Source organism: Narcine bancroftii, chromosome 11 (assembly GCF_036971445.1).
Source record: "Narcine bancroftii isolate sNarBan1 chromosome 11, sNarBan1.hap1, whole genome shotgun sequence".
Lineage (NCBI taxonomy): Eukaryota > Metazoa > Chordata > Chondrichthyes > Torpediniformes > Narcinidae > Narcine > Narcine bancroftii.
Window position 1 is genome coordinate 84,804,573 of NC_091479.1, and position 15,525 is coordinate 84,820,097.

At 37.7% G+C, this 15,525-nt stretch overlaps 1 protein-coding gene across 7 annotated transcripts in view; it reads right to left on the reverse strand.

Moving 5' to 3' along the window:
* The window catches only part of LOC138746060 (dedicator of cytokinesis protein 4-like), a 282,285-nt gene that overhangs the window by 114,916 nt on the left and 151,844 nt on the right, over window positions 1-15,525 (reverse strand). For all 7 annotated transcript variants that reach the window (XR_011346681.1, XM_069903813.1, XM_069903812.1 and 4 more), the window contains exons 21-24: window positions 14,307-14,388; window positions 10,780-10,950; window positions 7,576-7,768; window positions 2,712-2,839 (exon numbers count right to left, since the gene is read on the reverse strand). Coding sequence is in view for 6 of the 7 variants with exons in the window: in XM_069903813.1 (XP_069759914.1) it covers window positions 2,712-2,839; window positions 7,576-7,768; window positions 10,780-10,950; window positions 14,307-14,388 (574 nt within the window). In the remaining variant the exon portion in view is untranslated. The remainder of the gene's footprint in view (window positions 1-2,711; window positions 2,840-7,575; window positions 7,769-10,779; window positions 10,951-14,306; window positions 14,389-15,525) is intronic.

Here is a 15,525-nt window from a genome sequence, read left to right on the forward strand (position 1 = left end):
ACAGCAATGGTTTGGAGAATGTGCAGAAGACCCATTTCCAAAAGGCCTTCTCAGAAATGCACTGAAAAAGTCTGGTCTGTTCAGAACCCAATTGTCTTCCAGTCATTGTCAAAGGAGAAGCAGATCACATCAGCTAAGATTTTGGGGATCTATTTACCTGAACATTGCTTGCAAGCTCTGCAAAAAGGTTATTTTTTTCAGTTAAGTTCAATAGCATGTGAAAGATAATTATGTGTGTGGTGATACAACCACAGCACTGGGCCACATGCCCACCAGCCGACTGCAGGGGGCGACCTCTGTACCTGCAGGAAGACCACCTGGGTGGCTGACTCCACCTGGCCAGCTGTCAATCACCGACCTGTATAATAAAGACTTGAGCTGGCCCAGACTCACGTGGAGCCATCGAGACTACTACTGGTGTACAACAGAGTTTAAGTGGATTAAAGCCTGTAGTAGTCTTTTCTGTGTTTTATGTCTGCTTGCTGCACCACAGCACACCACAGTAGATTTGAGTTTCTCATTTTATAATTACATAGCGTACACCAAAACAAAACTGTAACAAGCTGAAGATGATAGACTCTCAAATCAAATTTCAACAGTCTCAATTCTATTTTAAATGTATTACTTGGGGCCGTAAATTAAATGTGTTCCCTCTTCAGATTGCATTTTGTAAACTAATATAAATTGTGTAAATTCACTAGGATGTGAATACCATTTATTTCTTGGTCATACTTTGAATCTAAAACGTGGGCACTTCTCCCTTCATTTTCAACAAGTAATCAACAATTTCCCCATAAATGCTCTACTGAGATCCTGTCCCACTTAGTTTCAATATTTGTTTTAATATTTATGAAATTGTTTTCATCTTGGGATTTTTGGTGAATTGAAGAGAATGGGTCACGGATAGATAGTAGTAGGCATTCAAATGATGAGAAAGGAAATTGCCACTAGGTTAAGGGATCTGCAACTGAGAGAAAAATTAGTTGCTAAGGTTCATGCAAGATATCAAGTAAATCGATTTCTTTATTACTTTCTCTCTTTAGACAGGAAAGAATCAACCAAGTACTTAGCAACTGCAACCCAGGGGTTAAAAACAAACATCATTAAGAGATCAGAGGAAGGATTTTAAGATTTTTTTGTGAGTTTCGTTTCAAGGTTAAAAAAAAATGTGATTAGGTTGGGCAGTGAGCAAGAAACCAAATAAAGTGAAGGTAAATGTGAGAAAGGGAAAATTGCTAAATGAACAAACATCAGCAGATTAATTGTATTTGATTGCCTGGAGAATGTGGCACAAAATCACTCTTTGCTCAATTATCACATTAACATGGGGAGAATGAAGAAATATTTGATTACAATTTTGCAGATTATTCTGGAGGGATATTGATCAATGCCCACTAAAGAATGCTTAGATACAAGCTAATCAATTGTTTCAAAATTTAACCATTGAGTCTTCCACATAGACTCTTGGCAAGATTTCTGCATTCATTTAAAGATTTTTTTTAAAACACATTTGCCTAAATGGCAAAAATAGCATCTCCCTGTGCTGAGATTTAGCAGCAATTTCTGTAGGAAATATGACTATCCCCACAAATATGCACTGAAACATGACAGAAGTGAGGAGAGAGAACCAAGTTAGAATATTGCTGGGCTCGTTACAGCAGCAAGATGAGATTCACCTCGCCAAATCTCCACAGCAGGTGTGCACCAGGAAAATTCTGAGCCGGGACTAAACAAAGTATCTGGCAACAACAGCAGATCAGTGAAGCATGACTGGGGTCAAGAGATAGCTTGACTTAACCTTTGGGAACTTCATTTTTTTTTTAAAAATGCAGGGAGATGTTCTTCACCCAAAGAGAAACCAAGAAGTGGGCGAAATGCAAATCTTGGTTTATTTACTTACGATAGTTGACTAAATTGAAAACAGATTAGTGCATTGCAGGAAGCTGGTTGATTAATTGTGGGCTCAAACATCTTTCTATGATTGCAGAGTATTTAGATAAACATGTTAAAAGTCTACAATTTCATTTTTTGTAATGTCCTAACATTCAGGATCAGAATTCCGCAGAAGAACCAGAATGGCACAGAGAATTTGTTGACCACGAAGCAAAATTTTTTGAAGTGAAGTTTGGGAACCAGAGCAGCACTGAAGTGAGCGTTTCAGTGTGAAAGCTGACAGGCAGTCACATTTTTGATAAACTGAAGTCCAGGGTAGAGATGAAAGGCTGTCAGGAAAAGATGGATAGAAGTAAAACCACAAGTAACAATACAGAAGTGGAAGTTCCAGCAAGAAATCGGTGACATTAAAAATGTGAAAGCAATTTGCCTTTGTGAAGGACAAAATAAGGAAATGAAAGCTCAGCTCAGGGTCCATTGAGACAAATAGCCTTGTTCAATCTGCGGTAGCAGGAGTTAGGACATGAATGATAAACTTACGAAGATTCCATAATAGGATTAAATATCAGACCTTCAGTTTTTAAAAAAAACATTTAGCTGGAGGAAGCTACAGAACTCATCAGTATTTTAAAATTATATCCCAACTGCTAATCAATTCTAAACAGAGAAACCAACTGAAAATATCAACCTTAATTATTAAACTTTTTCATTACTTTGTGAACCAGAAACTAATAAACAAGGCCTTTCCACTGTCCAAGAACTAGTTCTTTTCTCAGAAGTAAACCTGCATGCTAACTCAGTGTCATTTGAATACTCACAGTGCCATCCTTCTTGATCAAACAAAACATGGCACTAAGGATACGTGCACACATAATCAGATCCTTCTGTTCTTGCAAATGCATATGAAGATGATGAAGAACCACAGGTAGGAGAATGCAGCGAGAATCTGGAATACATTAACAAGACAATGAAGAATAGTATTATCATATTGATGGTTGTGGCAAAGCTTGGCATCTAAATATTTACTCTACTTTGTTTTCTTTGACCCATTGTCTTTAAACTATTTACTCATTAAAAAGTCTCATGTAAAGAGAGATATATATAAATTGATAAGTTTCTAATGTAATTAAAATTTTACATTTAGACATGGGTAACAGGCCATTTCGGCCCATGAGCTGTGCCACCCAGTTTACACCCAATTTACCTACAATCCTGGTACATTTCAAATGGTGGGAGAAAACTGGAGTCCCTGCAAACCCACACAGATGTGGGGAGAATCTACAAACTCCTTACAGATCCGAACCCTGGTCCCGATTGCTGGTGCTATAAAGGTGTTGCACTAACCACTACACCAACCGTGCCGCCCATTTAATGTCATCACTTATAGTGGTGAAAGTCAAGATTCAGTAGTTAGTCTGTCCATCAGGCACACTGATGACTACACAATCATACGAATTTCCTTACATGTAAACAGGCTCTCAACTAAACATTGGTATTCTGCTGCTAGCCCTCAGTAACAAACTAATTCGGGGATTCATTTAAGGACTCTTACTTTCGCACTTTATTGATTTTTTTTTCCTCTCCGCATTGCAGCTTGTTTACATGTGTACAGTTTTATTTTGCACTACCAATAAGTGGTAATTCTGCCTTGCCCACAGGAAAATGAATCTCAGGGTTGTATGTGATGATGTGTATATACTCTGACAATAAATCTGAAGTCTGATAAGTAAGTTTGTCATTTGGTTCATCAAGGAACAAAAGTAGAGGGCAATTTTGTCCTTGATAAATCCATCCTTGAAGGGACATGCATTATGCTATTTCTCATTTGGGAGCTTTAAAATAGCTTCATTTCAACATACCTTTAGGCTTCAAATTCAGCGAACTAGAATACCCCAAAACTGGTTCAACAATTATCACAGCGGCAGCTACTGCAGCTGAAATAACTCCCATTTTTTAATGGGGCACTAAAAACCGGAACACTTCACTTTGAGATCTGTCACCAATGGGTACCATTAATCCCATTTAGAATAGACACATATCAAAACTGATAATGCTGTGGAGAAATCAAACGCATGGTTTAAAAAAAAAGCTGCAAGGCTGCTCCATGTGGAGGGAGCTTTTTTTTTGTTGTTGGTGCCATCTGATCAAGCAGTTATCACACGGAATTTTCAATGAAAACCTGCATTACAAGGTTAAAAATGGCCAGCTGTGAACTTGCCCCAACTCGGCTCAAACACATTTTTCAAACCCACACAATTCAAGAGGGGGTCAATTGTTGATAATTATGCAGTGCTCAATTCCATTGCAACTCCTCAGATTTCAATCAACCCATTGTGTACCATTGAGATTTGTCTAATAAGTAATATTTGCATCACTCAAGTGGTGGTCAATGACCATTTCCAACAAGACATTTAATGTTATGACCATTAACAATTCCCTGCCATCAGAATTACCAGAAATATCACCGAACCAGCTCAGTGATCCTGTGATTCTTTGATTCAGTAATTTGTGGTAAATGTTCTCTTGCAGCATCATATGAGTAGCTCAACAACATGCAGGACTAAACAAATGATTGATAACAAACATTTAATTTATTCACCACCACCAGTACATTTTGGCCACAATCTGTACCATCTCCCAAGTGTACTGCAGCAACACACATGTCAAACCTTTGACTTCTTTCACTTAGAATGACAAAAGTAAGAGGCTCATGGGAATTCTACTATTTGCAAGTTACCCACCAATTCCTAGACAACCTTATTTGGAAATAACCCTTTTTAATCCTTCATTTTCAATGAATCAAAGCCACAGAAGTCTTCACTGAAAATTTTTAACTCAACAACAAGGTGTATCCCACAAATATTTTAAGAAGCGAAACTGTCAGGCCTCATTTTGAGCATCCAGAACCCTTGTGAAGTGGCATTTTATGCTCTTATGAATTTTATTTTAAGTTCTATTTCAGAATAGGGAGAGATCTCGTTTGGGTACAGTAAAATCCCTGTTATCCGGAATTCAAGCAAGCAACAAAAAAGAAATTGTGGAAAATAAATATGGAAAAAATATGAATGTTTAAAATCGGTGGCCCCTCACAGTTAGTTGGCCAATCACGCAACACAAAATCTCAAGCAACCAGTAAATCCACATCCAGCATTTACCAATCCCCATTGGTGCCGGTTAATGAGGGTTTTACTGTATAACTGAAGCTACTTTAGCTCAAAAAATCAGAATGACAAGTTTAATTATTTTGCTATGAAATTATTCACAGACAGGACGAGAGTAAAATTATTTGAAATAAATCGTACGTAAAAATTCAGATATCCTAAACATCAGAAATCCACTTTCTTTCCAAAATTTTTTCAGAGCTGAACTGACCGGGACCTCGGGCTCCTGGCGGCACGTGGACCTTGGAGGGATGGTGGCCAGTGTTTTTTTAAATGAGAATTAAACTTTATTTTAATGGTTTAAAAACCCTCCCTTCTTGTTTGTAGTTGTTTAAACACGGTTGCAAGCACTTGCTCTTGTTACAGGGCTGTTTTTAAAAAATGGCCTGTTCTCCGAAAAAAAAACTTTTATCCGAAATAGGCCCTGTCCCGACCATTTCGGATAATCGGAGTTGTAGTGTATGTAACTAATCATGTGAAGCAAACAATGTTGCTGGACCTTGATGTTGTCATCGACATTGCTGTCTTGTCTGACACCACAAAGCATCTACAAATATCTGCTGCATAGCAGAAAATAAAATTGGTGGCACAGATGCAAACATGGTGAACTGAATGGACCAAATGCAATGCCATTCTGTAATTCTAATTTGCATAGATAGTGTAACATTTGCAGAATTTAAGACTTCCATCAGTAACAGCTTAACATTCAAAAGATATATAGAATAAATACACCGATAGAAAATATGTTGAATGTTTCTCCATAACGTCCGCTTCTCTTGACAGGTCTTTCCTTTGACACGACCAAAATGTAATAAAACTCCTAAACTGCATTTCTTCAATAATTCAAGCTGCTAGAACTTCCAAATACGATATCTGACAACCATCCTTCATTGTCAAATGGTTTGACAATTCTAAACCAGACTGTGTTGAAGGTTGGGTAGTTCATAGCAACAAATGCATTTTATCCCCCAAAACTTGAAAGCAACGCAGAAGCATTTTTGTTTTTGTTCATTGTCAGGTCAGTCAGGAAAAATCAGTTTTAATAATTGATTTATTTTGTAATATGCAGTAGTTTCACCTATTGTCCAGAAACATGGTTATGTAACTAGCTGCAAGTATTGAGTAACAGGGAATATGCACAAAAGGATATTTTTTTAATCATAAAATTAGATGTTAAAATGTCACAAGTTGTGATTTGTATTTTGGAAAAGCAATTAAGCATAATCACGGCAAACATTTCCCTTTGAATAATGAAATAAAGTCTCCATTAATATAAATCCAATGGAACATTCCATTTTTTTTCCCCCAAATAAAATATAGATCTTTGTTTCAACAAAAAATGTGTCAACATTCTGCAATAACCAGCTTTGGAATTTCATACATCAACAAATGGAATGCAGAACAATTACAAAAATAGACTGAGGGAGGAAGATGGGTAATGAGAGTTAAAATGATCACGATTGATATGTATGTAGGTAAAGACAAAAATAGACTGAGGGATGAAGACGGGTAATGAGAGTAAAAATGATCACGATTGATATGTATGCGGGTAAAGAGGTATAAGAGTGAATAGAGACAATGTGCATACGTGAATGTATCTGTACTTAGAGGAAAATATAGATAGTATAGACAAGAATTAATAAGGGAAGGTAATGGAATAGAGAGAATAAGGAGGGAATTAAAAGAGTGACCTTTGTGACATATGAAAAGTGAAATCTTTTCTGGGGGGGGCGGGGTGGGGGGAAATAGCGGTCACTGCAAAATCAGTTGATGCTTGCAAGTGGATTCGCAAATCCAAATGGAGAGGGGAGATGTGGTTGTCCGACAAGGGATAAAGGACAACTCAGGAGGGGAAGGGGAGATTGGGGATAAATAAGATAGAAATAGGAGAATAAGGAAAATGTTGGATGTTGTAAGAATGTTGTCTTATAAAGAGTTGAAAATAAGAAAACAGAAATGGAAAAGGAGGAAAGGTAATGATGGAAAAACGGAAAGAGAAGATAAACAAAATATAAAAGGGCTACGCTGAACTATATGACTTTAAATATTAATGGAATACATAACCAAATTAAAAGGAAGAAACTACTAAATTTAAATGAATAAATGTATTCCATTAGAAAAAATAACATATAGGTTAAGAAATAATATTGAAATATTCGAACAAGTATAGGAGCCTTACATTAAATACAATAGCGAAAACCTACCGGGGACAAACATTACCTAAGTTGATGGAAGGAGAAGGAAAGAAAAGAATGGACTCAGTAGAATTTCTGGTGTATTTTTGTTGAATGACAACATTGTCTGACTGGCTTAATGCAACCTAGATTGTATACCTAAAATGGATGAGAGGGGGGGGGGTGGGGGGGTGGCTTGGGAGGAGGGAGAAAAAGTCACTGTATATGTGTGAAAAAGAAATAGTGTATATCATGGCTAATGTGATTTATGGTGTGAAAAATAAAAAATAAAAAAAATTAAAAAAATGGAAGAAAGTACACAATAGTGAAATAACCATCTCTCTTACCAAGATTAGCAAAAAGTTGGCTCTCCACTGTTTTAGCAATGCACCGAAGCTTGACAGCTTCCAGTGAATATTCCACATGCAGGATATCTGGCATGCTGCGCAATGTATCTCTAACCAGATTTGCAACTTCTCGCACGTCTATTAGCTTCAGCAGCTCAGAGTACACTGCTGGAAACGAGCTTAGAAACACAGCCTGGTAAAGATAAAGGAAGTCCAGTTAAAAGAACGAGCTCAAGGCAAGTATTCAAATGCAAAACAAAGCAAAAGTTGGGAACTTCGGAAAACACAAGAATTTTTCAGCATCAGGTGACATCTGTGGCGAGAGATGAAGAGTGACGGTCTTGGGTGAATGGCCTTTCACCACAACTCCTGATTGGTTCTTACAATATAGAATGCGACATTGAATGACTGGTTCTCTGATTACATCCTTTCATCCACAACCACGACTGCTTCTTTTTATAATTTGTAATTTACAGACAACTTCTGACCCAGGAGTCTGTGCTGCCCCAAATACACCCAGGTGACCAATAATCTAGAAAAACCATACGTCTTTGCAATAAAGGAGGAAACTGCAGCACCTGGAAGAAACCCGATTGGACACAGGGAGAACATAAAACTCCCTACTGACAGTTAGCAGATTTGAACCTGGGTGGCTGGCACTGCAATACCATTGCCCTCACCACTATGTAACCCTGATCAGCTTCTGATCATTTGCAAATTTAGTTCATCATCCCATTCCTTTGATAAACTCTGATCTCCCAGCCTGTTCTAATAAGGCTTAATGGATAGCAACTCATCCTTAGTTTAGCCAGTTGACTACTTTTTGAACTCAACATTAAACTTGACAATCTCAGGTGGTAACCACTGCCCCTACTTTTGAACAGTGGGTACTAATAACAATTGGTCAAATCTCATTTTCCGTTCCTCCACATGTCTTTTTTTTTTTTTTTTTTTTTTTTTTTTTTTTTTTACACACCCCATTTGGTCCATTACAACCTTCTCTTACTTTGAATCATCAAAATCACTTTGCAATTTACAACATTCCATTTTCACCAGTGGTTCTCCACCTTTTTCTTCCCTAGGCCATCAGTGCTCTGTGATTAGTACGTGAGTGGGAAGGGAAGGTTGAGAATCACTGCTCAAGCCCCAAATTGTTACCGAAATATTTTGCTTGAGAAACATTGCCATTGGCCCATTTCCATAGGAGTTATGAAACTTTGCACATAACATGTCAATTAGGTATGATAAAAACAGTGGTTTTTCAACCTTTTTCTTTCCACCTTAAGCAATTCCTTACTAATCACAGAGCACCTATGACTTAGGGAATACTTACAGTGGTATGTGAGTGGAAAGAAAAAGGTTGAGAACCACTGGTTTGCATCCTGTTCCATTTCCCGGTTTGCATCCTGTTCCATTTCCCGGTTTGCATCCTGTTCCATTTCCCGGTTTGCATCCTGTTCCATTTCCCGGTTTGCATCCTGTTCCATTTCCCGGTTTGCATCCTGTTCCATTTCCCGGTTTGCATCCTGTTCCATTTCCCGGTTTGCATCCTGTTCCATTTCCCGGTTTGCATCCTGTTCCATTTCCCGGTTTGCATCCTGTTCCATTTCCCGGTTTGCATCCTGTTCCATTTCCCGGTTTGCATCCTGTTCCATTTCCCGGTTTGCATCCTGTTCCATTTCCCGGTTTGCATCCTGTTCCATTTCCCGGTTTGCATCCTGTTCCATTTCCCGGTTTGCATCCTGTTCCATTTCCCGGTTTGCATCCTGTTCCATTTCCCGGTTTGCATCCTGTTCCATTTCCCGGTTTGCATCCTGTTCCATTTCCCGGTTTGCATCCTGTTCCATTTCCCGGTTTGCATCCTGTTCCATTTCCCGGTTTGCATCCTGTTCCATTTCCCGGTTTGCATCCTGTTCCATTTCCCGGTTTGCATCCTGTTCCATTTCCCGGTTTGCATCCGGTTCCATTTCCCGGTTTACATCCGGTTCCATTTCCCGGTTTACATCCTGTTCCATTTCCCGGTTTACATCCTGTTCCATTTCCCGGTTTACATCCTGTTCCATTTCCCGGTTTACATCCTGTTCCATTTCCCGGTTTACATCCTGTTCCATTTCCCGGTTTACATCCTGTTCCATTTCCCGGTTTACATCCTGTTCCATTTCCCGGTTTACATCCTGTTCCATTTCCCGGTTTACATCCTGTTCCATTTCCCGGTTTACATTCTTTTCCAGTTCCCGATTTACATTCTGTTCCATTTCCTGATTTACATTCTGTTCCATTTCCTGTTTACATTCTGTTCCATTTCCTGTTTACATTCTGTTCCATTTCCTGATTACATTCTGTTCCATTTCCTGATTTACATCCTGTTCCATTTCCTGATTTACATCCTGTTCCATTTCCTGTTTACATCCTGTTCCATTTCCTGTTTACATCCTGTTCCATTTCCTGGTTTACATCCTGTTCCATTTCCTGGTTTACATCCTGTTCCATTTCCTGGTTTACATCCTGTTCCATTTCCTGGTTTACATCCTGTTCCATTTCCTGATTTACATCCTGTTCCATTTCCTGATTTACATCCTGTTCCATTTCCTGATTTACATTCTGTTCCATTTCCTGATTTACATTCTGTTCCATTTCCTTTTAGACTGACTCCAATAGTGAAGAAAATTGAATGAAGTACAGACAAGAAAACCAGTTCATCGTCAGCAATTCTGGAACAGTTGAAGCAACCTTAAAAGGATTGCCAGAATGGCCTCCAAATCTCATAATAATCAGAATAGCACATGATGCAAACAGCAATAAACAAACTTGTAGCCATCTTTCTGTTGATGAATCTCATTCGAATTTATTTATTTTTTTTTTTTAAATCACTTTCAAAACCAACCGGGAAACAAACAAAAATCAGTTGTGATCTTCTGAAGGAATGAAAATTCTGCTGTGTTCTATCTTTGCTTCAAAGAGATGAAGATTGGGCAGTTTGATACAGTCTAACATCTGTTAATGTGGAAGATTTGCTCATCTGGTACCAATAAACTCCAAAGCATTTTGAATTATTGGAGTCTTATTGAATTCACACACCTCTACCTGCACCCATGCATCCCCACTTGCGCAGGAAAAAAGTCACACCATGCTGAAAATTGGCAGTTCCCAATTATTGCTTACCATCACGCAGAGTTATTACATGGTTAAGGACATGCGGCTTACCTGAGTTTGAGTAATGATGGATGATCCCTGGCTTTCAATGGAAAGGAAATATCTCACTGAGTGAAATAGTTCATAAATGCTACTTTGAAATTCTTCTTCATTCAGTCCACCAGTTGCAAGAGTGTACAGGCTCCGAGAATGAACTATATACTTGAATATATATTCTTGTGCCTGGAATTATAATTTAATAATGGCTAATAGATTGTTGTGAAATTGATGGAATGCCTCATAATTTTCAAACAGTCAAGAGTCATAACACAGAAAGCAAGTACATTCCACAGCACGACTAGATTAGTTTATGAGCATTTTACAATTATATGAATCAAGAGTTCAAGCTTTGCAGAACTGCTTTACTGTTTTGAAGGTATTCTTCATAATTGGGCCTTTGCAGAATGGCATTAATCACTCACTTCACAGCAATATGAAATCAATTGGCAGATTGCCAGTTGCACGACACAAACTTCAAACAAAAAATCTCATTCTTGGAGTGACTCACTGTTCTTTAAATTGATCAGTAGATCTAGGTCTATATTATTTAGGTTCATTATAGCTTGTCTAGACTGCAAGTCTATGTCAAAACATTGTTGCATCACCTCAAATACAGAAATCAATTGGAACCTGCATCGATTTATTCGAAGTCAGCATATCATGTGACCAAAACTTTCAAAAACAGTCAATACTCAGAAAGACTAATGCTCTAATTTCAATAACAGAATCACAATAGTATTAAAAATTAGGCTCCCTTAATTTACCCAAACCCTACCAAGATAATCTGAATGAATTGGTTTGTATCCATATTTGAGATCCCCAAAAATCATTGAATATTAAAAAAAAGTTTTGAAGCTAAATTGGAACATTTTATTTTGGTAGAGCAACTACATAAAGCTCAGTCATTACTAATGTTTCTGCTGGTTTTTTTTTAAAAAATCATTAATTTGTGGCTGTTCACTATTTATCAGCTCACAAAAACATATTCAATTAGTTACAAATGTCAGACACTTCTTGTTGGAGCATCAAAGTTGTATGGTCTCAAATGAAATCTCCTCAAGATGTTCTTGCCATATCACAATCTGGCTCACAACCAGATCTGTAGGATTACGTTTTCTCGGCTCGCAACTGGATGGAATTCCAAGTGCTTCAGATTCCCATTAAGAGCTTCACTAATGAATGCCTCAGTACAATGTTATTTTACGCTCCATACAGAGTAACACAACATATGTACCGCTATTAAAATATTTGATCTCAAATTAGTATCTAGAACCATTCACTGGATGATACATAAATTAATACATCACTGTTCTGGAATTAATAGAGAAACTTTGTAATATTAGACATAAATTAATTCATGATGAGACATTTCTGCTGGTCAAAACAGCTCAGGGTTCTCCACTGTAAAACTACACTAATTTCAAACTTTCCAGGGTATAAAGAATTAGATGGTCGACTGCAACTTAAGTTTTCAACATTTAATGAACGTATTAACAAAATGAAACAAACACACATTTTTATATTTTTTTATATCATGGATTAGATTTTATAGACACCAGATAAAGTAAAAAAAAACATTGTATACACTTTAGCTGTTTCTACTTTGGAATTATATATTGATGCAGATTTAAGATTGGTCAACAGAGCAGAAATAAATGGGTTTCTTTTAAGCTTGGCCAGCAAGATGCCACAACGATCTGTGAAGAGGCTCCAGTTGTTTGCAATCCATATTAATAGTTGGATGAGGGCACTCAAGTCAAATTTATTCAACTGTGCAGATAATGCAAAACTAGGTGGCCCTCAGGACAGTCAGGAAGTTGGAAAAAAGTTTAAGAAAAAAGTCATTGACTTTTGTCGAAAAAAAATTAAAAGGTAGATTAGTTGTAGCTGTTGATTGATTGAAAGGCATTGGTCTTTTAGAAGGTCTGGAGAATACTTGTACATGAAACATGGCAAATTATTAGACAAACTGAGCAAGCAATTAGGAAAGCAGGTAGTATGTTGACCTTTAACAGGATGAGAGTACAAAAATAAAGATATTTTATTCCAATTATGTAGGATTCTGACAAGAACATAATTGGAATATTGCACACTGGTCCAGCCTCCCTATCCAAGGACAGATATGTTCAGAACAGATCAAGGCTCACAGCTTGATTTCTGAGGTTTGCCATATGAGAACTGATTAACATTCTTAGGGGGCTGAGAGGGTACTTGCAGAGCTGATGTTTTCACTGGATGAACGTCCAGAATCAGGGTCAAAGGTATCAAAAACAAATCTGACATTGTGGGACTAAAATGAAAATAAATTATTTCACCCAAAGGATGGTGAGCCTTTGGTATTCGATTTCCAAGAGAGTTGCGAAGCTCAATGGCTAAGTATCTTCAACAGAGATTGATAGATTTCTAAACATTAAGGAAATAGATATGGGAATTGTGCAGGAAATGATCTTGAGGTAAAAGAGCATGCCAATATACCCAATGGGCTATCCCTAAATTGTTACATCACCAGGCAGTCAATAATGTGCAGCATCTTCCACAGGGGAGTATCAATACTATACATGTGGCAAATCATAAGAAGATTCTTCAAAATATCAGATGAAGATTTTGGGCAGCACGGTTAATGTAGTGGTTAGCACAACACTATTATACTGCCAGTGACCTGGGTTTAAATCTGGCGCTATCTAAGGAATTTGTATATTCTTCATGTGTCCGCGTGGGTTTCCTCCAGGTGGTCCGGTTTCCTCCCACCCTCCAATAGGATACGAGGTTTGAAGGTTAATTTGTCACATGGGTGTATGTGGGCATCACGGACTCGTAGGCCGGAGGGCCAGTTACCGTACTGTATCTCTAAAATTATTTGTAAAAAGAATCCTTAAAAAGAAAATCTCTGCCTAAACCTAGAAGTGTCGGTTGGAAGATATGGTGAAATCATGAACAGAAAGCAAAAGAGAAACCAAGATGATAAAACTATCAAAGAGGAAGATTTTTAAAAATTATAATCTCCAGTATTAATTTAATTTTGAGGAAATAAAATAAGTGACGTTTCGGTGCAAAACAAGTGGCTGAAAAGAAATTAAGACAAAAATTAACTAAACACAAATAAATGAATCTTGATCTTTCCTGGCATGTTTGGTGGGCACACAATGGATCAGTGCTGCACCTTCACATTCTATAGATACGCAAAAGCTTAATCTTCGACGTCCTGGTGGATGGTTGCTCAAGAAGAAGCAAGCCAACACAGACATTGACGTAGAAATAATATATGCAATGAACACCACAGGTGAAGAGGTGCCATTAGATTCACTTCTTAAACAGTAAGTGTAGGTGGCCTCCCATTATTCTGGTACAAGTTGAATGGGTGCCCCGAACAATCAATGTTGCTGGCTCTATAGTAAGCAGCTGAATTATTCAATAGTGCTTTACAGAGGATGTCAAAAACATCCCACTTTTCTCTACTTACTTCAACTTTTCTCAATGAGAACTTCAGTGCACCTTTGAATAAGAGTAATTAACATTAAATATTGGATACAAAGTCTTACCCTCAACACATCTTGAATGTGCTCTTGTCTCTCTGCTTCTATTGAACGATCAATGTATCTTTTCAGCACTTTTATGAGGTCCCTGCAACATTTAAAATATTGCATTGTTAAATAAACAATTTCTTCTCCATCAAATTCAATATTTGTTTGACTTGATGGTCCAGTTTCTCCAACAAGATTCACATCAAACGTATTTAAACCAATTTCTCTCATGTTTGCAATAAGATTCAGTGATTTTTGCTTCAATTGTCATTATCTGCATTCAGAAATATCTTCATCTCAGTTTGGGGCCTTCAACATTTGGAACTTTGAAGGTTTAAAAAAAAAGGTATGGCCTTTATATGGTGTATTTTATGACCACAGGACATCCTGAAGTTCTCTGGAGTTGGTCGTAGAATTGCTGTTTTAATGGAGGAAGTGCAGCAGTCTATTTTTCCCCCAATTCCCACCAACAGCAATGCAATGGTAATCAAGTAATTTTTGGAGAAAGATCAATCCAGGAAATATTGGAAACATTTCTGAAGAATAGTCTTTGATCAGAAGCATGAGCTCAGTTTCACAGTCCATCGATGCTGCCTGAACAGCTGAGCCGTTCCAGATTTGCTAATTTTTTTTTTATTTCGAAAGGCCACTCTTGGCTAAGCCAGAGAGCTACTTTCTTGTCCATCATCAACACAGAAATATGGAATTCTTCTACATGGGCAAGCAGCCAGGGCATTGATCTCATCACTCATCAAAATCAAAGAGACCATCAGCAACTTAGCATTTTGGTGATTGCAAATTAGATTTTCAGCCAAGATTTTCTTCCCAGATCTCTGGATCCAGAATCTACTGACTCAAAGTCAAAACTGTAACTAAGTAATAACACAAATTACCCACAAGCTAAACAAATCACACTGACACTTGTGTTTGTTTAAAATACCATGATGTTCTCCGTGATGGATTTTGCACAAACATTCCGTTTTCCCCTCACATCTGGAATGCGCTACCTGATTGGATAGAGAATGGCAGGTTCTCTTCCAACTTTTAAAAAGTATCTTGATTTGCCAAATGCATAGAATGCCGAGGACCAAATGCTGGTAAATTAGCATGGACACGGTGACCAGTAAGATTGCAAGACGACAACTTAGTGATCTAGTTACACTTACAGATAAACTGGCTGGCATAGGAGCACGGTTGTTGGACTTGGAGAGTCCATTACAGCCCGTCTTCATGATAT